Below are 21,826 nucleotides of genomic sequence, written 5' to 3' on the forward strand. Positions count from 1 at the left end.
CTGTCGTGCGGGGCAGACGTCACCAAGCGTTGAAATTTCCCCACACAATCACCATAGAAGAGAGAAATTCATGCGCTGTTGACAGACACGCCTCTCCCCTCTCGTCGCCGGGAGTGGTATGTTATGTCCTTGCCCTTCAGATTCAAGGCTGGAGGCTCCGGGGGTAACGTTGCAATGGCACCAATCATCACAGCTGCCCATCACCACCGCAGCACCACCAAGGTCGACCATAAACCCTTCAAGTCCCGGTTCGCGTCGAAGAGTGCCTTGAAAGACAGAGCAAAGGGCAAAACAGAATCAAGCAAACCCGTTAAGGGAGAGAGGAAGACGCCACATCAGCAGGTCATGTCGAAGTTGGCTAGGCGCAACCAGGCCAAGCAACTGCGTATAAACCACAAGGACAAGCGGGAGGGAGAAGAACATATTTTCCAGGGCGCAGATGGGGCGGCGAAGCATATCGCTGTCGTACCATTGTCAAGTGAGATCGACATATACTCGGTAATCAGCGCTCTGAACGACAGCGTCGACGTGCCCCGGCCCGATCAACCCACCAACCCGGTCCCTGTACGCGTCGATCGATTTCGTCGCAATCTCCTGTACCTGCCTGCGAAATTCGACCTGCTCAATGCATTGGATGTCTGCAAGCTGGCTGACTGGGTGGTATTTGTGCTTGATGCAGAGCAGACGTACGGTCAAGAGGAGGATCTATTTTTGAAGGCTCTCGAAGGTCAAGGCATCACCAATGTCACCGCCGTAGTGACCAATTTGGATAGGAAAGTTGCGGCGCCGAAGCGAATGCGGCATTTGACCGACATGAACATTGCCCTTGGCCGTTACTTTCCCGCTTTGGACAAGCTTTCAAGCCTCGATAGCAAATCTGACTGCTCGAATCTGGTCCGGCGGCTGTGCACAGCCTCTACTCGAGGGATCAGATGGCGGGATGACAGAAGTTGGATGCTGATCGAGAATGTCAATTGGGGTCCTCCAGCCGATGGAGCAACCACCGCTGATGTGACACTGTACGGTACGATCCGAGGCAAGTCGCTGAACCTTGATCGCCTAGTCCACATCCCGGGTTGGGGAGATTTTCAGATCTCCTCAGTCCGACAACTGTCACGATCCGGCCCAAAAAGAAAGGCCGACGAGATGGACGCAGAGGAGCCGATCAAAGAATGGACACCAACCGCCAATCAAGATGATCTTGCGGAGCTTGCCCCAGAAACAGCAGAGATGCAGGACGTGGCGAGTACGGCAGCGACAAGCGAGCACAAGGGTGTTCTACTCGATGACCACCATTACTTCTCCGACGACAACTCACATATTCCTCCTCCACCGAAGAAACTACCAGACGGGACCTCGAGTTACCAAGCCGCCTGGTACCTGGACGACGTGTCAGACTCGGATTCAGACATCCTGGACGACGAGGACCGAGATGGCGACGTTGCAATGGACGCTGAGGCAGATTCGACAAGAAGCGATGGTCAAGACAAAGACATGCATCTCACTAACGCCGAAGACGGCGATATGACGGAAGCACAACAATCAGAGTATCCCGCATCGGAGATGAACGTGGACGACGCACCGCTCGACGCGGCAGAAGAAGCGCGCCAACTCGAAGAATTCCGCGCCACCCGCAAGAAACAAGCCGAAGAAGACCTGGAGTTCCCCGACGAAATCGAACTACCGCCCGACGTGCTCGCCCGGGAGCGCCTCGCCAAGTATCGCGGCCTCAAGAGCCTGCGGACGAGCGAGTGGAACCACGCAGAAGACATCCCCCACCAGCCGCAAGAATACACCCGCCTGCTCCAAGTGCCTGAATACAAGAAATCATATAACTCCGTCCTGAAGGAGACCCTCGCCGGGGACGTCCTGGCCGGCACCAAAGTCGAGATCCACCTCCGCGACGTGCCCGTGTCGTTACAATCCAGCGCATCGGCCCCATCGTCCATGTTCTCTCTCCTCCGCCACGAGCACAAGCACGCCGTCATCAACCTCACCATGACACTGCACTCGGATATCGACCAGCCTCTGAAGTCCAAGGACGAAGTGATCGTGCAGATCGGCCACCGGCGTCTCGTGACGAACCCTATCTTCAGCGCAGCAGGCCAGACGCCAAACGACGTGCACAAGTTCGACCGCTTCCTGCACCCCGGACGGACTGCCATCGCGACGTTCATCGGGCCCATGACATGGGGATCCGTGCCTGTGCTCGTATTCCGGCGACAATCCACCGCTGTTAATAATGATGATGACGACGGGACAGCCCCTCCACAGCTCGTGGACGCTTCTTCGAACACCCCTCCAGCTTCCACACTGCGGCTCATCGGCACGGCAACGACCCTTCCGCCCAGCTCGGCGCGCGTGGTCGCCAAACGCATCATCCTCACGGGCCATCCGTGCAAGATCCACAAAAAGCTAGTCACGATCCGGTACATGTTCTTCAACCGCGAGGACGTGCTGTGGTTCGCGGCCCTGCCGCTGTTTACGAGACGGGGGCGGCAAGGGTTCATCAAGGAGCCGCTAGGCACGCACGGGTATTTCAAGGCGACGTTCGACGGCAAGATCAATCCGCTTGATGCCGTGGGGGTCAGTCTTTACAAGCGCGTGTGGCCTAGACGCTCGACGGCGTGGGAGGAAGAGTGAAATGTCGTGACTGCACTACCTTGGCCGAGCTAAGTAGACAGTAGTTTGCCCGCATGGATGTAGAGTTGAAAACGAACGCAATGACTGCACGCATGCACGTATTGAATGATGGCATGATAAACAACCCCTGATGGATTATAGACTGGTTCTATTATTACGCACGACGTAAGCCAGGAGAGTGAAATAAGACTAGATGGTGCCCCTGAAGTACCGTTGTCGCCCACACAATTGATCACATATCGTCCGTTGCTCATGAAATCCCTCCAGCTCCTCGCATGCCTGTCCTTCTAAACAGACGACCCACCGCAAAACAAGGCAGGCGTTAAATGCATAGGCCAGCCCGAGTTCGCAAAGCTTGCGACCGGAACGAGATTTCCCTGCTCTAGGAAACATTTGCAAATCCGAACCCGCCACGCCTGGCCGAACGGAGTAACAGACCTAATAGCCACTTGAGCGTGTACGAGTAGCTGTCCATGGCATTGGACCAAGGTTTCAATCCCTCGATGAAACGTTTCACCGGGTTCGTCCATGGAGAGGACTAGAACTCGGCAACTTCATCATGACTCCTGCGCAAATCCGCCCACGGCAGCCCGTTCGGTATGGCATCTGTATTTCATGGTGTCGGCGGCTCGTACTTCTCCAGCAACTGCATCACGTACCACTGGTTATTCTCTTTGGCGTATTCCATTGCACTAGCACACACGTCGGAAATAGACCTTGGTCCGATGTAGTTGTCGAGGAGAAGTTTCACCATGTCGATTCGTCCCATCTCAGCTGCGCCGTCAATGGCCCTCCGTCCCTCTACAGGACTTGGATCCGCATCTACATCCGCCCCATGTTCCAACAAGATCTGGGCGATTCGCAAAAATCCCTTTATGGCAGCGGCTTGCAGCGCGGTAACGCCATCAAATGGAGCGGCTGGGGCGTTGACCTTTGCTCCTTTCATGAGCAGAAATTGTACGAATTCGACATCGCCAGTCTCGACGGCAGCTTGAAGCGCAGTCCTACCGTAACACCAGGATAATGGTGGAGCATTAATCTCAGCACCGCGCTCAATCAATCTGCGAGCGCAGCGAAGCCCTGCCTCCTTCGCCCCCAGGAGCGACGACCTGAAGCTACCAGCATAAGTAATCGCAGCTTGTAACGGAGTGTGCGTGCGCTTGCGCCGATGATTTACGTCTGCTCCGTAAGATAGTAAGAGCTCCATTGTGTTGGTCACTCGTTTGCTGAACCGCTGATATGCCGCTTCATCGGAAACACGATAACACTCTTCCAGAGCAAAGGTGAATGCATACGTAAGCGGACAGCCGACGCGGGGATCCACACCTGAGGACAGAAGAAATTGGACCATTTGGTTGTCTTCGCATTTGCAGGCAGATTCAAGAGGCAGAATTCCACGCTCGACTGGCATATCGTTCTTGGGGTCGGGCAGGTACGGATTCGCCCCGTTCCGCAACAGAAGCTCAGTAACTTCTTGGTCCGAGTTAGAAACTGAGATACACAGAGGTGAGATGACTTCTCGATAGTTAACGAAGGCGAGAGAGTTGATATCTGCGCCTCGAAGCAACAGGTACGCGATGATGTCCTTGGACCGGTGATTAACTGCCAGATGAAGTGCAGTCAAATACTTGCGATGTAGAGAACCATGTGGAGGCATATTAGTGCCATTCACATCAGCCCCCGAGCTGCAGAGGCAAGCAACAACATCCAGTCGCCCTGTGTTGACTGCCCAGTGCAGAGGAGGCAGCGAACCTAGCATGTCCAAGTAATATACCTCAGCGATAGGGGACCGAATGGGCCGTTCTCTACTGCTGTAGAGATCTTCGCACATCGGATACGGATCGTTAGGATCTGCGCCCCATTTGATCAAAAGAGAAACCATATCCAGGTCCTCAACGAAGATTGCTGCAGTCAATGGCGACCTCTGATTCACGGAGTCTCCAGTCGGGCTCACTCCGCTACAGAGAAGCTGCGTCATGCGGTCGTGGTTTCGGTGCCTCACAAACCAATACAGTATCGTTCTTGCATGATTAGGATCAAGAGAAGGATCAAGGTCCGCACCTGCTCTTAGTAAGCTGTCGATTATGGCAGTAGAGCCATTCTCAGCAGCTCGCTGCAACGGTGTTCTCCAACCTAGCCCGGCCGAGCACCGATTCGGATCTGCGCCCGCGATGAGCAGTCGCTCAACCATAGCTTCGTCTCCGGAAATGACAGCTCCCTCAAGAGGCGACAGCGAGAAGTGCTCCGTGGGGGATGGATTTATCATTGCGCCCTTTGATAACAGAAGGTCGAAGGTTTTGGAATGGACATGACGTGCTGCGACAGCTAATGGCGGAGTACCATGAACTGGATTGACATTTGCACCGTGATCCAGGAGAACCTCTGCAATATCAGTGTCTGCCAGGCCTGCTGCAGCCTGTAGTGGGTAAAGGGCAAAAATCCGTGGACTGGAGTCGACGTTAACCTTGCCCCTACTACGAAAATTGAGGATAAATTGCTCCTTTTCCGCTCTCTCGAGGACTTCCAGGGGGCACAGATTTGGGTCTGCGCCATGTTCAAGCAACAATTGCACTATTTCGAGATTTTCGTGTTCCGTGGCAATGACCAGCGGCGACCTGTAGAAGTATTCGCCCCAGTCTGCGAGGAATTCCTTTGTGTACCTCGCCATCGGACCATTGGGGTCGGCTCCATACTTCAGGAGAAGACCGACCAATGGAGCATCACCAGAAGTCACTGCAGCATACAGTGGTGTCGACTTCAGTGTACATTCATCGCTGCTTTCCACAGGCCAGCTCCAATGGGCTCTGTATTTCCGAGGTATATTATATTCATCGACTGACCCGCCTGCCTCTAACACCTTTTCGATTGTGTCCGTAGTAGCACCGGAAGATATGGCCTGGGTGGTCACTGGACCAGGTCCGATCGTGCCCGATGAGTGCAACAGTAAGGGAAGGACTTCGTTGGCGATTCTTGTGGAAGCAGCCATACTGCATACAGCACGGCCCCAAAGCCAGGAAGACTCGCAAGGGCAATAGCAGCGAGGCATTCCGTAGACCTCGGATGCAGCTTTCCCATTTCCTATACGAGACAGGGGGCACTCGACTTCATGGTAGAACTCTTCACTTCCTTGAGGTGGTTGTAGGTTCGCCCCAGCGTCAATCAGCAGTTGGATGACGTGGAGTCTTTCCAGCTGGACAGCTTGTAGAATCAAAGTTGTTGATAGCCGGCCCGTGGATTGGCGATTGATGTTTACTTTGTTCTTTACCGCACTCTGAATCAAGCTTGGCACGTCCATCCGGACAGCGGCGAATAAAAGCTGCGTTATGATCGCCTGGGTGCTGGATCCTTCCTTTAGAGGTAGCATGTCGAAAGCTTGATTTCCCGCCACTTCGTCGAGGAAAATCACGAAAGGGTCGAGTGTTTTACCTGATACTGTGTCGTTGGCGAGCAGAAGTGCCATAAATGATATTAGCACCTGCATCCTCTTTGATGAGCCAGGATCAATCAGCTGACTGACGGAATCCAGCGTCTCTGTCTCGTATTTCTCGGGGACATACGGCGCCATCAAAGCCACTGCCACAGTTAGACTTTCATGCCGAGCTGCCAACGTCGATACGTTGAGTACGCTGGCAATTTTGTCGCCGACAAAGTCACCATGACGTGCATTGACGAGGCGACCATGGCTTTGCCCCAAGAGGCAGTCTTGATTGATCCCCCACTCAAATGCATCTTCGGTAAGATCTAGGATAGCGGAAGGTAAAGGTGATGGTGACCGATCCCTCTCTATTGGAAAAAGGTTTGGTATGATTCGGTCGAGTTGATCTCGCAGTTTATGCCATGGCAGTTCAATCCTGAGAGTCCGTGGTGGTAGGATTTTGGGGCGAAGAATAACCCCGTCAGGAGTCCGGGCTCTCCAGATTGTCGGGACAATGCTGTCCCCGGGAGAAGATGCCGGGAGGGCTGGAGTCAATTTCAATGTCGGCAGGTCATATCGAGATATCGCCCTTTTCAGTTTCTTCGTCGGAACAAGCTTTCCGTGGAGCAAGACGTCCACATCAGCGGCGTCCAGATTCTTGCGTTTCAAGGTCAGACTGATGTCTTTCCAGAAATCGGCCTTTTCATTCTTCCGGAAGCCCCACGCTCCTAGCTTTCTCTTGTACTGTGCTTCGCTGTGCGACAAATGAGCTTAGCCAAAACAAAGACCTGAGGCGATGTGGCTACCTTGCCTGGAAGTCATGAATTCTAGCCATCTGATCCATCACTTGGGCCAACGTCAAACCTTCATCAACATAAAGCTTGCAGATGGCCGGTTTGTGCCTCTCCCACTGAGCCATAGAGCTTTCGCGAGGAGTTGCCATTATGGATAGGCTGGTCTTTTGATGCAAAGGGAACCAGATTCAACCTAGTATGGCTCGATATAGAGTGTCTGCCGCGAGTGCGCAGTCTTCATGTAGGATCCGTGATGGTCTGGAGAGCCCTCCAGGCTGAGGGGGGATCCCATTTTAATGCTCGCCATGAGAAAATGAAGACGATTGATCAGGCTGAGGGGTGAGAGGTGAGAGGTGAGGAACGGTTCAGTCAAGGCCATGCATGATTGGCACGATCCAAAAGTAGACCAGCAGCCGCCCTATGAGATAGAGCCAGATAGAGCCTGAGTCCATGTCTGCAAGGCGCAGCAAGCCGGCAGACGTGCATTGGGGATAGCAGAACAAGGGTGTGTGATTCGATATTACCAGAAGGCTTCTGCATGAAAGGAGGACGAGTGAGAAGAGTGGCGAGAGCAGCTGGATCGACCCCGCATTCCGGTGGACTACAAAGGCGGGTATGGCAGTACGGTTGACCAAGAGTCCCTTCTGGGCGTTTCACCGTGTAAGTTGTCTCCACCTCCATGAACCGGGCTTGTCTCGCTTGATCTTTCGCCGTAGGTCAAAGAAGCTGCCGCACTGCAGCGTCCTAACGCGCAAGTGGTGAAGCACGTCTATATGCAGGACGAGAGGATCGAAGGCGCTTGCAGTCGCAGGTCTCCGTGGCAGAAGCATTCGTTCGAGCCACATCCAGGGCTGCCTGCGAGACATTCGCCTGTACCGCAGGCAGTATGACAGATTCTGATGCAGTCTCGTTTACCCTGGGGCTCAAGATCCTATTCGATTGTAATATCAGAAGCACAACATCCGGCCAAGAGGATATACGCCGACGCCGACGATCATGTCTGAGAACCGTGTTGCAATCTGGCTGGATGGAGCGCCGTATCGATATTTCGGCCTCGACGCAGTACCTTTTGACGGAAAGGGTGTGAAAGGAGAATAAGCTATCTGTTACAACTATCACTGCCCTCTTCTACAGTATGCATTCTGCCGCAGTCACAGGGCAGTGTTCATTGGAACCCCATCCTCCTGTTCAGCGCAAAAGGAGGCGCTACCACGACGCGAAACGAGCGGCCAAGACGTTTGGCTGAAGGCGCCAATTTCTTCACAGCCCTTTATACGGAAGCATTCACAGCCTCCCAGCCTGAGTGGCAATTCGACCGAGAGATTCTCGAGGCCAACAGCTATTTGAAGACGACGAATCAGCCACAGGCTGACAGAGATGAGAAGGTACCAGGGCCTGTTCTGTGACGTGCAATAAAGAGACAGGAGGCTGAACCCGCAACTCAGCCTTACTATACCACTCGCCGCTGAGGCTGTCTCACTTCAAGCCTTTGCCTCTTTCCAACATCTCAATATCCCTCTTCACCGTCTCCAGCTCCGCTTCTATCTCTCCATACCTCCTTCCAAGCTTTGCCATTATCTCACCCCCGGCGGCACCTCTACCACCGGTATCCAAGCCCTCATACTCACCAACCACCTCTTCAAGCGTCTTTATCCGTTCATCCATTTCCCTTTCCTCCGTCTCCATCTGCTGGTATCTGGCTCTCGCCAGATCCATCTTTTGTTTGGTCTCCGGAGACGTAACTACCTCCCTCCGGGCCTCTAGTACGAGAACCTGCGTCTTCAGCGCCATAGTCTGCGCGACTGTGCTCAGAAAGACAATCCTCGCCGCGTTATACCGACTGAGGACGCCGTGTTTCGACTTCTCAAGGAACGTAAGCTGGAGGTGGAGAAGCGTGCGTTGCAGCGTGCGGAGGGAATGTAGCGTCGAAGCCAGACGAGCAAGAGACGAGGGCAGGGCGTTTGTGCGCAGAGCGTTCAGCTTCTCGACCTGGACCTGTAGCGAAGAAGACAGCGATGAAAGCCCCATGCGGGAGTCCACTTCTCTTTCCAGAGCGAGGTCCGCGAACGCGGTCAGAGAGGATTCGACAGCGATGACCCGCAACGAGACCACCTCTGCAATATGTAGAATGTTGGCCCTGAACAGGTTGATGTCCTCGGAGAGAAGATCTTCTTCTTGGCCAGCGGCTCCAGACTGCCCATCCAGCCCAGCGCCGTCGACGGACGCGGAGATAATCAGGACGAGGTCTCGTAATCGTGGTGGTAGTCGTGGTGGTAGCCCTCCCTTGCTTTGCCCATACGGAGCAACCGAGGGATGCTCAACCGCCTCATCTCCCGCGTCAGTATTCCTGATACCCTGATGCTCCTCCAGCCTCGTACCCAGAGGAATGGACACCGTTATCCGACTTGACCTTTCTGAAGACCTGCTTCCTTCCACCACGCCTTCATCCTCGTCCAGATATGGAACCTCCGAGAGTATCTCCCTCAAGATACCATCTTTCATACGCCTCACCCTCTCGGCACGGAAGAGCTCTTCAAGACCTGCTGGCGACGACGAATTCTCCTCACCGCCGTGGACCGCATGAGAAGGCGTCTCGCCACTCCCGTCACCCTCTCCTGCCTGCTCCTCCTGCTGCCCATATTCTCTTCTCCCGTCTCGGTCTCGGTCTCGGTCTCGGTGTCCATCTCCATCTCCTCCTTCCCGGCCAGGCACAAAATCATGCCACCCACGAACGCTCCCCTCCCAAGAACGCGCTCGAGCTCGACCTTCATTCGCCCGCCTACTCGACCCGTCCGTCTCGAGCAACTCGGCAGTGACATGCGCCCACGTGGTCGCGAACGAAGGGTAGGCTTCGAGATCCTGAGCGGGGATGATGGGGATCATTGCGTTTGGTTGCCGGAAGTGGGGAGGCCGGGTCTACCTTGGTGGGATTCTCAAATTGTGATCGATCACATACTGTAAGTGCTTTTATTTGGGTTTGTGGCGTTGTGGGTTGTGGGCGTCTTGGTGTGGGACCAAGTGGGCTACTCAGGGCTACTGTAAAGTTGTTGTTTGTTTGTTTCTCTTTGTTTCTTTGTTTGTACTCTGTATTCCCGGAATTACAGTAGATTGCTCACCCTTGATCCCGAAGGATGACCGTGTGTCCTGTATTGACGCGACGTCCTGAGTTGCGGATACGTTCGTTTACACGCAGGACATCTTTCACATTGCGATGATCAAGGTAGCAGTCTCGAGTGGCTATGCTCGCTATCACGTCTTGCAATGATCTTGTTTCTGCACATGCAGTGGCGCTTATCGCTTCAGCCCAGAGGCTGTTTCCTTGTTGGTCTTGCTCTGCTCGATTTCTCCTCAATGCAAAAATACATACATCATACAAACGCTGCCAATCTTTGTCTTCTCCAGCGCAATTGCTGTATGCAAAGACTGGTTGAAGCCGCTGGTCAATATGCCGCATTGACTCAATGGATCCTTGATTGAGATGCAACGCTCGAACCTCCCAAGGCTATGCGCCATGTGTCTTCGAAATGCCAAGCAAAGATGCGAATGCCCGACACCAGCCACGCCTGCTCGATGTGCTTGGATGCACCTATTCCTCTTCGCTCTCTTCGCCGCTGTCATCATCGTCACTGCTATCGCCAGTCTCAATACTGGGCACCGCATTCGGTGAAATTGGTCCGACGTACGCTCCCAGCTTACCCTTCAGCTCCTCAATCTGCGCCTCCTGCTCATGCTTGCTCATCGGCTTGCTCTTCTTGCTCTTCGAGGTGGCCGGTGCATGGTAGGTCTCAGTTGGTTCGGCTTTCGGCTCATCGGGAGGGGGTCCAGCGTATTTCTTGACAAAGCCGAGCAATTTCAGGAGGGCGCTATTGGGCACCTCCTCGATGTCCAGCTCAATCTCGCTCTGGTCGCTGTTGGCCAGGGATGGTACACTCTGCTGAATGATGCGAAGGGCCTCTTGCATCTGCTTCTCTGGTAGCATCGCTATCCCATTGGAAATGTACTGCTTCTCAGCAAACGTCACGTAGCGCTCCTTTTCGGGTTTCTTAGCCGACTTCTTCTTGGTCTCTTTCTTGTCCTTGCTGGCTTTCGGCGCCGGTGCTTCCAATTTCTCCTTCTTGACCTTCGTCTTGTCCTTCTTCTTTCCGGCCTTGGGTGACTTGGACTTCTTGCTCTTCTGGCTCAACTCGGTCGCCTGTTTCGATAAGGCCTCAATCTGTTTCTGCAATAGCTTGATCTGTTCGCTGCGGTCCTCTTCACTTTCATTCCCCTCATCTTCGCTTTCTTCTTCCTCGTCGTCCTCATCCTCGTCTGCATCCGATTGCGTAACAGATGCCGGTTCTCGGGCAGAGAGCCACTCGTCTTTTGTCGCCCACTTGCTGTTGAACAACGCCTCTAACGCATGCCCCGAGTTGTTGACCAAGTCGCCTTCGGGATTGAACTTGAAGCAGTTCTTGAAGATCTGACGGACATCTTCCTCGAAATCCTTCGCTCTCTCGTATTCGTTGTTCTGGAGCTTCTGTTTGACCGTCTTCAGATCCATGGGTTTCTTGATGATCTGGAAATAGGTGGGAATGTTCAACGCGACCGGATCGACTGGGTCCATGAAATACTGATTTGCCTGCCAGTTCTTCGCAGACATGAGGTCTTTCAGAACTTCTTCGCAGAACTTCAATTGCAACTCGTACTTCTTCTTTCTCGGCCTTCCGGCTCCGAATTCCGAATTGCGTTTGGTTGGAACAATGGCTCGTTTCGGTCTCCCATCTGTGATGCTCGAGTCGCGCCGAATGAGAGGCATACCATCAGGGTTGAGGGCGAACGCGGGAGTGGATGGAGCCGCTGACACAGGTGACCCGGCAGAACCAACAGTCACTGTAGAAGTGCTTACGGACGGTCGGCGTGGAGGTGCCGTTCGAGTTGGCTCTGATTTTCTGGCCGCTTTCTTCACCTCTTTGGACGGCTCTTCAATGCTCGCCTTGGGCAAATTCCTCATCTGACTGTCGAAGGACTGCTTCATCTTTCTCGCTTGTTGCGACACTCCGTGTTCGATGCCATTGAATGTGTAGCAATTGCTGATAATCAATTCGAAATCGGCCACAAACGCAGAAACCGAGTTGTACTCGTTTCGCTTCAGTCGGTTGTCGATCGTGCCCAAGTCCATCGGATGCTTGATAACTAAGGGGTAGGTCGGAATATTCAGACTGACATAATCGACCGGAAGTCTGAAATTAGCCGAGGCATTGCTCTTCTTCAGGTTCGAGATGACTTTCTTCATGTGAGCCAAGCGCGCTGGGGTGACGGTGTCATCGCCGTCTTCTGTGATCGTTGCGGACACAGCGTTCTCGCCGTTTGCAAGTGCAGGCGGTGAGGCGGCGGGAACTTCTGGAACTTTGAAATGGGGCTCCTCGATTGCTGATTGTGGCTCGTCAGTCTTGACACGCTTCGAAGCACGCTCCACATCGTCGCCGTCTTCTTCGCGCTCATGGACCGGTTTGGTGGAGGGGGCAGGCGCATCGGTCATGATTTGGTCCGCGGATTCGCTTGTCGTGGGTACAGCTGGTGTCGGCGCCGGTTCTTCGGGCTCTGCTGGCGGCAGCGTGTCAACTGCAGGTACTGGTTCGACAGCTGGGACTTGCTCAGGCAACACCGCAGGCTCTGGTTGTGGCGCAGCAGGAGGCGACTGTGCGGGAGGCGAAGGAAGACCAGTGTTGTTTGCGGTCACATCTACTGATGGCGCAACGTAAGGTAAGGTGTCGGGGATATCGGCCTTAGGCGCGGTGGGCAGATCGGCCGAATTGTCCAGTTCGTGTTTCTGAGCTTCGACCTTCGCGACGGCTTCAGGTGGGAGCGCGTCGGAATGAGGTGCGGTTCGAAGATCAGACACTGGCGCTTCAGCCGGAACTGGTGGGGGTTCTGAGATGTCCATGGTGGACTGAGTGGTTTCGACAGGTGTTGCTGACGACTGGATCTCAGCGGGTATGGAAGATGGAACAAAAGATTCTGTGAGGATCGAGTCGGAGGCTGATGTGGCGACTGGAGGTGCGGCAGAAATGTCTTCGAGAGAAGGTTGAGGTTGAGAGTCAGGAACTGCGGAAGTAGTGATTTCCGCAAATTCAGCGACGTGCTCTGTGATGCCGTTGGTGGCAGGTGTCTCTGCTGGGGCTGAAGGCGCTTGCTCAGGAACTGCTTCCGGTACTGCCTCTACTGCCTCTACTCGGTCTGGCCGCGGCGCATCATCTGCGGACTGCTTCGGCGGACTCGGGTTGATCACTGCCTCTGAGTTTGATATTGAGGCAGCCATGTTGTCTGCGATGTGAGTGACTTCAGGCTGATCTGAGGTCGATTTGAACTGGGTCGGCATCCTGGTGAAGGTCGGGTCAGTGTCCTGTTAGATCGAAAGAAAGTGAAGTGCACATACCCACTGGCCTCCATCTGCATCTCAACGTCCATTTTGCCAAGAGTTGATAACACGGAAGTCTCAGGTAGGTGGATATCGGACCAGCCGAACAAAAGGTGTTGCGCAATAATTACTTATTAAAGTGGCTGATATTACAGAGCGGACAGGTGGCGAAAGAAGGCGCAAGAAAGGAAGGGCACAAAGCGTGACTGTGGGGAAAGGCAGTGGCAGGGGGCGATGGGTCGAGATTTATCAAGGAGTCGACAAAGTCACAGGCCAGGCGCCGACACATTCAAGTGGCGACGACCAACTCTGCGTCGAAGGCGATGGATGAAGGCGGCAACAAGGCGTTGAGAAGAGTCTGGCCGGTCATGTGATTCGGATTGGCACGTGACCGTCTTGGACCAATCGCGTGCCCACCAATCAGTGGCTTCCGTTCCGTTCTGGGCGTCGCAACACTCCTGCACTTCCCACCAGCAAGCGCAGGCACCAGCAATACGATGTATTGGGCAGCGAGGAGGATGCGCTGCTAAGGGTTGATGGATGATTGGGAGTTGATCGCGGATGGGCGCATCGGTGTTTGATGAAGACGCTTTGTTATGCGACAAGCGCGTCCCAAAAACCCAAGCGGAGTTTAGGGACTTAAGATTTGACGGGAGTGTGATGAAGTCGGACGCGGGCTCACGAATTTGCGAAGGGGGCACGGTAAATGAATAAATAGGGTCGGGGAACGAGGAGTGCGCAGAAATCAACTTGCCCTGCGGCGACCCAGCACGCTATGCCAGGGGGACCCTGCAGGCCCCGCGCTCCTTCCAGTCAGAGCTCAGCATCTGGCCGTGCAGAAGCCGCTAGCCCTCTCTGTGCGCCACCCTTTTTCCGCCATGCATCATCCATCTCTCAGTTGCCCACTTCTGACACCTTCGCGTACCTCGGGCCTCCAACCTAGCAAATCACAGCCTGCAGCACCCTGTCCGCCTCTCCATATTTTTTCACAAGTACAAACACGCTCTCATCCGCTTTCCACCTGTCTCTGCTGTCTCAACGAGCTTCTCCCGCGCAAATGGGTTTTCGCACCCGGCCCTGTTTGCAGCAGGGTGTTGCTGACACAGTACAGCATTCCGAGCAGGTGAGCAGCCAGCAGGGTCCTGTTCCCGCCTCACCATCGTTGCAGCGGAGCGACGGTCACGTGACGGACGCGGGCAATGAGTCATGGAATTGCCGCGCACGAGGAGATGATAAAGGCGATCTTCGAGAAGCAGTTTGACCCTCATGTTTCGCCGTCGTTGTGGCACCTGAAGTAGACACAAGCATTGTCGCTGCACATCTGCTGTGGTTTCCATTGTTTGTCGCCAAGCTTGATATTCCTGCATGTCTGCCCCTGTTGGCATAATTTCCGCAAGTTTCCGCCTTGACCGGTCGAGCCGGAAGTGGTAAGAGGTAAATCCACGTAGCCTTGCCTGTGGACAAAATCTGCCTGCTTATCAGTACGTAGTTCGACAACTCACCGTTGGGACTTCTGAATGTGAAAAGTCCAGCATAGGTGTCGTTGGGCGACGATGCCTTGGTGCAGTTCAAAGCCCTGTCAATAGAAAAAAAAACATCAAAGCATAAATTCTGATGGGAACTGAAGCGCTGATATCTTTCGTGACACAAAGTATTTGGTTGGGCGACCTAGGAATGATGCCCTCGAAGACGACAGGCGCAGGGCATTGTAAAACCTTGGTGTCAGTCATACTGCAAACATGCCTTCGAGTGGCTGGGGCCTGTTGCGAATTTGGGGTAATAGATTAGCAAGTGGTGTTCCGTCGGGATTCATTCCTCGAGGGTAGATGCTGCAAACACCGAAGAGGCGACGACAGTATAACGATCATAATCAGGATGGAGCAGAAAAGGAAAAATCACAAAGGAGTGTTGCAAATTGACTGAGGGGCCGCCGAAGAGAAGGCACCGAACACAAGAAAAGACGCTAGGCACACAAACGGCAAAGCGCCGAATGGTTCGCTGTCATACTGAGTAGTGCTTCGCCGTAGCCATCCTTCTCCACATCGCAACTTTTTTCTACTGAGCGACAAATTTTGGGAATACAAGCGGCAGCAAAACCCAGACGCATGCTCTCGACCAGCGCTGCCATGTTTTAAGCTTGCAGACTGCCCGAAATCCCACTGTCCTCCCCGTTTGACCTTTGCGATCATACCGTCGCCATGGGCCGCAAAGATGCCCAAGTGGCTGTCTCTAAATCGTCGGCCTCTGCGCCCGCCGTGACCGCCGGTAACAATGCTCGAAAATCGTCGGTGTTGAAGTCAGCCTTTACCCCGTCGCAATTTCAGCTACATTTATTTGCATCTGTTATTCAGAGCTTTGACAGTCATCAACTGCGGATCCACGACACCAGCACAGGGCGACTCCGGAGTCAGCACGAGACCAAGTCAAAAATTACGTCGTTGGACTGGGGTTTTTATGGCTCGGCATACCGGGAGAGACAGCAGTCGAAGAAGAAGCGCAAGAGAGAACAGACTAGCAACGATGGCGCAGTGGTGGCGTACGGGACAAATACTTCACAAATCTGCATGTTCTCGCCCACTGAAGGCAGAGTGGTTGGGACGCTCTCTGGGGGACATGAACGAGGCATCAAGGCTTTCAAATTCTCTCCAACAGACTACCTACAAGCCTGGAGCATAGGTGAAGATGCAAAGCTGATACAATGGGATTTGTTAAACGATCAGCCCATAAGGTCAGCATTGGGTCCGTCACACGGTGTTGGATTACAACTAACAAGAACAGGACGATAAACCTCCCAGACCCCACCATCAGTCTCCTGGCTTCACCATGCCAGGTCGCTCCTGAAATCCTCTGTGCCTCTTCTACACCATTTGCAATCGACATTACATCATCCGACGATTTTCGGATAGATCGCTTCGACTCCTTCAAGAACACCGTCCACTCACTCTGCCGGTCGGACGACTCTCAAATCTTCCTCGCTGCAGACTCTGACAGATATATCAATATCTACTCCATCTCCGAGAAGAAACTGTCCCGCACGCTAGTTACATCCAGCGGAGTCACCGCAGTCGCTCTGTCATCTCCGCCAAAGGACGCACCCGACTATCTTCGACGACAACAAATGCTCTGCGCAATTACCCATGATGGTGCCGTAGAACTATTCCCCCACCCGTTCGCCGAGTCCAAGACGATCAACGGGGACTTGAAATCCAGTCGGAAGAACCTCACGCGAAAGGCCTCGGCGTCCGTCCGCTTAGTTAGTCCCGACTCGAAGACAAAGTCCGTCCCAATTGTCGCAGCATTCTTGCAAGGCCCTGACCTTGTCATCGTCTCCGCGGATGGCGGCGTCGACCTGGCCTTCCAGAAGGTGAGATGGCAAGATGAGGGAAATGGAGAGTTGCTATTTGATGGGGTGAAAGACGTGGTTAAAGTGAAAAGTGCGAATACATTGAACACCGCCACACTGAATGGAGTCAAGGATACGGGCAAGGTGAGGGTCGACGAATCCAAGACTGTGGTCGTCAGCGGTGGGGCAGGCGGTCCTTCCACAGCGGATGCGATAGAGCTCTCAAGCGGCGAGAGCGAGGACGACGTAGACGAGGATGATTCCGGCGACGAAGCATCGGCCAAGGCAGACAACGAGGAGGAAGATGAAGAGGCAGACGAAGACGAAGATGCCTCAGAAGCCTCCGACTCTGACGAGGAGATGCCTGACGCGGAAGAAAAAGAAGCCCAAGAAGATAAAGAGGAACCCTCTTTCGGCGACCTTCTCGCCGCTCGTCACCCCACTGAGATCTCCATCCCGGCCGCTCTTCCTGCCGACACAACGGCTTTAGCCATCCCGAAACTCCCAGCCATGGCGCTCCCCGCAGGCATGTCGCTGTCAACGGTTCTCACCCAATCCCTCCGGACGAACGACACATCCCTCCTCGAAGCAGTCCTGCATACCACGGACGCCTCGATCGTGAAGTCCACGATCCAGCGCCTGGACTCTACTCTCGCCGGCCTTCTCTTGTCGAAACTCGCGGAACGCTTGGCGAGCAGGCCCGGTCGGTACGGCCATCTGATCGCCTGGGTGCAATGGACGTGCATCGCGCACGGCGGGGCGATTGCCTCCATGCCGGACGTCATCAGCAAGGTCAAGACCCTTTATGCGGTATTGAACGAACGGATGAGAACGCTGGACGACCTGTTGGTTCTGAAAGGGAAACTAGATCTCTTGGACGCGCAGGTCCAGTTCCGCAAGTCTATTGCCGCGCAGAGGGGGGAAAGGGAAGCAGGCCAGGGCCAGCCCGGCGTGATCCTCCTCGAAGGGCAAGATAACTGGGACAGCGACGACGATCTGGACGAGGATGGCTTCACCGTCCGCCCGGCCAAGAGGGCGCGAAGAGGAACCAAGCTGGACGATCTCATCGGCGCCAGCCATGAAGATGAAGACGACGAGGAAGATGTGGAAGACGACGAAATCCTCGCTAACGGCGTCGAGTCCTCCGACGAAGGGGAAGAAGAAGAGGACGAGGACGATGACGATGATGAAGATAACGACGAGGAAGAATCCGACGAAGAAGGCCTTCCCAATGGGACCCGCCTCGTCGACGACGAAGCGTCCGTATCGTCTGCAGGAGAGTCCGATCCCGACGACGTAGCGCCCTCGCCAGCTGAGGCCGCATCGTCATCAGCGTCCTCGGTCTCGGGATTCGATGATGAGAGCGAAGAAGGTGAAGACGGTGAAGAAGACGAGGGCAGTGATCTCGACAGCTTCATCAACGACGGGAGTGTGGATTTCGAAGAAGAAGACGACGACGGGAACGAGATCAAGGTGGCTGGCGACAACAGTGAAGGTGAAGGTGAAGGTGAAGATGAAGATAACGAAGACGTGGAGGAGCCAGAGCCAGAGCCAGAACCAATGCCTCTTCTGAAGCCCTCGAAATCAAAACCAAAGAGGGACGCTATGGATCTCGATGTCGGTTTCGATATCACCAGCGCGAAGAAGAGCAAGTCGAGGTCGGCGGAGAAGGATCGACCTTTAAAGAAGAACAGGCATTAGAAATGCTTCTGCACCGTGCTGTGAGGCATGGTTGATGGACGGAGGAGGTTCGCTTCCTTGTCCTGGAAGATGTGGGAGGTATGGATTATTCACATGTTGAGGAAATGTTCTTACGGGAAGGAGTACGGCTGTGCTTCGGGCCACGGGACGTGGCTGAATGTGATTATGACGATCAAAAGTGTTAAGCAAAAAGCATAGCGAGGACCTGGATGACCTGGATACCAGCGAGCATGAGCGTGAGCATCAATATGAGATATCATTGATTCAAATCCAATCGTCCAGGGGCATAAGCCGTAGACACGATGAATGATATGAAACAGCTTAAGAATACTTCTTCCCACAGGATTCAGTATGGATTCCTTGACAACCGTGTCTCCTCGGATACTGCTACGTAGAGCTGATCCCTTTGGTGTGGCTATCGAGTGTCGGGAACGCTGATGGTGCACGTTCTTTCCAAAGGATAAAATGCACTCCCTCTTCTTGGTCTTCGCTGCCATTCATCCACTACCGGATGACCTCCTCCCCGTACCCAATCTCATCCACGTCTACATAGTCACACCATCCTTCAAGCACCCGGCTGCCACCGAGCACACCAGGCCGATTCCCCAATCCGCCACTCTTCTTGCCCTTACTTTTCCCCGCCCAGATTTCAAAGAACTTGACGGTTTGGTCGCAGCAGGCGATGATGAGACTCCCTTCCTGCTGGGTGCGACTTGCCCAGGGCTCACCTTCGCCGCGGAGCTGTCTTCCGTGACCACTGTCGCGTGGTCGGCTCCAGGAGGAGAGTCGCGTTCGCCTTGTCGGTGTGGTTAGCAGCGCTGTTCGGTCCGGACTAGGTGCTGGACTGCGCTGTACTCGAGGAATAGGAGTGTCCGTTGTAGTTGCAGTGCCTCGTCTCCGCTCTGCTTCTCTTCGTCGAACCGCTTCCCATGCAGCAAAACCCTCGTTGGACTGAGTTTGTCTCCTGGTTGGAATGGCATCATTCGGTCCTCCGGGGTAGGGGATTGCCCACAAAGCGCGACCAATCTCGCCGTTTTGCTTCCGCTCCCAAGGGATGCTCACCACGCATTCACAGCTTGGCCAGCTGAATACAGCAATCCTGATCTCATGCTCAGGCTGTGAATATCCGAATGTTGCGACAATTTCCCGCCTCGTCGTGCTCCAAACCAGGCTGGTGACTTGTGAGAAGACGTTGATGAGCGCCAAAGTAGCTCCTGATCCGGTGTGATAGAAATGAATCTGCCGGTCATTACTTCCCCCTCCTGTGGCTAGTAGGTTTGGCTGCCACGGAGCAAATGCAATTGCCTTGACGGCTGCGAAATGGTAGAAGGAATGAATGTGTACATTGACTTGACCTGGGATACTGGGATTGGCCAAGGCATTCCGCAACATCGACTGTTGACGGGGAAGAAGGTTCTGATCTTCGAAGATCCATCGATTGGCCCGTGGAGCTCGCCCCGCCTTCCGTCCACGGCGCGCAGGGCTCGGAGGTGGTGTTTGCAGTCCCAGATGCTGTATCGAAGGTGCATGGAATCCGGCCTCCATAGCTCCTCCTGGACCTATGGCTCCCGACCTTTCCGGCGACACAGGCGGCGTGGCCCGTACACCAGCCGTATTCTGGGCCGTGGCAGCAGCATGCTCGACAACGTCTTGAGAGAAAGATCTTTGGACCGCTGTATTAACAAATATCTCTGGGTCGAACAGAAGCGCTCGGTTATCGTTGCCGCCAGAAACAAATCGGTGTCCATCCGGAGACCAAGAGAGACCACAGATGTTCTGGCTGTGAGCGTCGATTTTTGCCAACAAGGTCATTGACCCTGCACCGAATTCCGGCCACTCCAATGAATAGTAATATATCTTGCCGGAGTCGTCGCCAACAAGCAAGTCCTCACAAGAGGTCATGCCAGTCCCAGTAATGTCTGGTCGTCTCGTCTGCATTGGCTTGAAGGCAACACAAGACGCTGCACAGGAGTGAGGCGCATCAAATCGTGGTTGTGGTTCCAGCAAGCTCCATAGCGTGACGCTGCCGCTGTTGCGGGCGACTGCCAGAATGGCTTTGCCTCCTATCTCAGATGAAAATGCTAAAGAAGTCACGAAGTTGGTTAATCGTACCGGAGCCAGCGGAGGGTATCGCACTCCGTATTGCTCTGTCCATAGATAGACCTTTTGACCCAGTGCCACCGCCAGCGTGTGACAAGTATAGCTATAGGCGAGAATGGAGCAATAATAGTCGTCCTTGAGGTTGGGAGCGTCAAGGACTCTAAATGGCACCGTAGGAACAGCCTTTTCGCTGCGAAGTGGCTCATCTGTTTTCGGGGAAACTGCTGCGTGTCAGCAGCCGCATGGCGGAACGTGAAGGAGAGTGACTTACAGGGTGACGCGTTTGCCCGGGTCCAGGCACCGTTCGTCCAGACGAACGGACTGTGTTGGTGAGTCAGCGCCTTGTTGGGGATGATATTGTGCATCAGGACTCGGCTTGCCTGATCGATGTCGAGGGCGAGTGCAAGGCGGCGTTCATGAGCGACCACCTTGTCGTCATGAGTAGCCTCGTCCAGAAATGAAGCTGTATGCAGTGGAGCGGTGGTACCACTGGCCAACAGGCGGCCCGAACCAGAAGGGATGCCCTGCAACTGGCTAAGCTGAAGAGACAAGCGACCTCCCACAGTCCAAAAGCCGCCGCTGATTTGCCGGAGGGTCCTTGTAGCTATTCTTGCATCGATGTGAGCGGGAGTGGCATCTCTTCCGTGGACAAAGGACGGGACGTAGTGAGGAGGGCGAAGATTGTAGGCATTCCGCGCATTCCTTTGCCGAGTCAACGACCGCAATCTACCCTCACTCACGGAGCGGAAGGGGTCGATAATGTTGTCTCGCCGTCGTTCATATCGTTCGCGGCCCTGAAGTAAGACCGGGGGCTTGCTGGTCTGGTAGGATTCTCGTCTGTCAATGTGGAACGGTCGCTGGGGGATGAATCGATCAGGGGAGGTGAAATGAGCTCGTGATCGGACTGGGCTCCCGGCACTGACGCTTCGTCTTTGCTATAGACATGGTCGCCCGCTCGGAGGTGTCAAAGAGGGATGATCTTCAGATAAGAGCTTGGATGTCGATTGGTGTTGAGGCGTTTGACGAAGCAGAGGGCGGCCCCGGGGAGGAGGATAGTGCAATCTGAATGCAGAACTGCCAGCGTGCTCAACATGACTATCTGCTTCGAAGCGAGGAGGTGGTACCAAAGCTTGAATCGATGAGCCTGTGCTAAAGCTGTCACTGCTCATTGGGGAGGCTTCCGTGCAAAAGGGGCGGCGCTTGTGTCTCGTTCAAAAACTGTCGCTAGAGACGAGCTGCGCTGTTTCAGACCGAGCTCGCAGAAGCAAGCCAAAATTCTGGTCGCTCAAAGAATGATAGCTGGTGTGCAGTGGGCAGTCATTGTCGAACGCTGCGAGAAAGGGACCAGGAACCTGAATGCTGCTGTCGATGCAGGCTAGGTCTGAATAAACCTTTGGATCTGTACTGTATCTATGTTAGGAGCAGGCCATCAC

At 54.3% G+C, this 21,826-nt stretch overlaps 6 protein-coding genes across 6 annotated transcripts; 2 read left to right on the top strand and 4 right to left on the bottom strand.

Annotated features, from left to right (window-relative positions):
- Positions 1-174: 174 nt before the first annotated feature.
- On the top strand, positions 175-2,643 carry G647_08256 (uncharacterized protein; the record flags this gene model as incomplete). Its single annotated transcript, XM_008732568.1, has 1 exon — positions 175-2,643. The coding sequence occupies one exon, from the start codon at positions 175-177 to the stop codon at positions 2,641-2,643; it is 2,469 nt and encodes an 822-aa protein (XP_008730790.1).
- A 613-nt stretch (positions 2,644-3,256) lies between these two features.
- Positions 3,257-7,001, bottom strand: G647_08257 (uncharacterized protein; the record flags this gene model as incomplete). Its single annotated transcript, XM_008732569.1, has 2 exons — positions 3,257-6,812; positions 6,865-7,001. 2 exons carry the CDS (start codon positions 6,999-7,001, stop codon positions 3,257-3,259), a joined length of 3,693 nt encoding a protein of 1,230 aa, XP_008730791.1.
- Positions 7,002-8,328: 1,327 nt separating this feature from the next.
- Positions 8,329-9,735, bottom strand: G647_08258 (uncharacterized protein; the record flags this gene model as incomplete). Its single annotated transcript, XM_008732570.1, has 1 exon — positions 8,329-9,735. One exon carries the CDS (start codon positions 9,733-9,735, stop codon positions 8,329-8,331), a length of 1,407 nt encoding a protein of 468 aa, XP_008730792.1.
- A 703-nt stretch (positions 9,736-10,438) lies between these two features.
- G647_08259 (uncharacterized protein) lies at positions 10,439-13,210 on the bottom strand (the record flags this gene model as incomplete). The annotated part of the gene is made up of 1 exon (XM_008732571.1): positions 10,439-13,210. The coding sequence occupies one exon, from the start codon at positions 13,208-13,210 to the stop codon at positions 10,439-10,441; it is 2,772 nt and encodes a 923-aa protein (XP_008730793.1).
- A 2,237-nt stretch (positions 13,211-15,447) lies between these two features.
- Positions 15,448-18,293, top strand: G647_08260 (uncharacterized protein; the record flags this gene model as incomplete). Its single annotated transcript, XM_008732572.1, has 2 exons — positions 15,448-15,977; positions 16,028-18,293. 2 exons carry the CDS (start codon positions 15,448-15,450, stop codon positions 18,291-18,293), a joined length of 2,796 nt encoding a protein of 931 aa, XP_008730794.1.
- Positions 18,294-18,797: 504 nt separating this feature from the next.
- G647_08261 (uncharacterized protein) lies at positions 18,798-21,562 on the bottom strand (the record flags this gene model as incomplete). Its single annotated transcript, XM_008732573.1, has 3 exons — positions 18,798-20,614; positions 20,665-21,328; positions 21,518-21,562. 3 exons carry the CDS (start codon positions 21,560-21,562, stop codon positions 18,798-18,800), a joined length of 2,526 nt encoding a protein of 841 aa, XP_008730795.1.
- Between the last annotated feature and the right edge of the window lie 264 nt (positions 21,563-21,826).

This window comes from Cladophialophora carrionii (assembly GCF_000365165.1).
Source record: "Cladophialophora carrionii CBS 160.54 unplaced genomic scaffold supercont1.7, whole genome shotgun sequence".
NCBI lineage: Eukaryota > Fungi > Ascomycota > Eurotiomycetes > Chaetothyriales > Herpotrichiellaceae > Cladophialophora > Cladophialophora carrionii.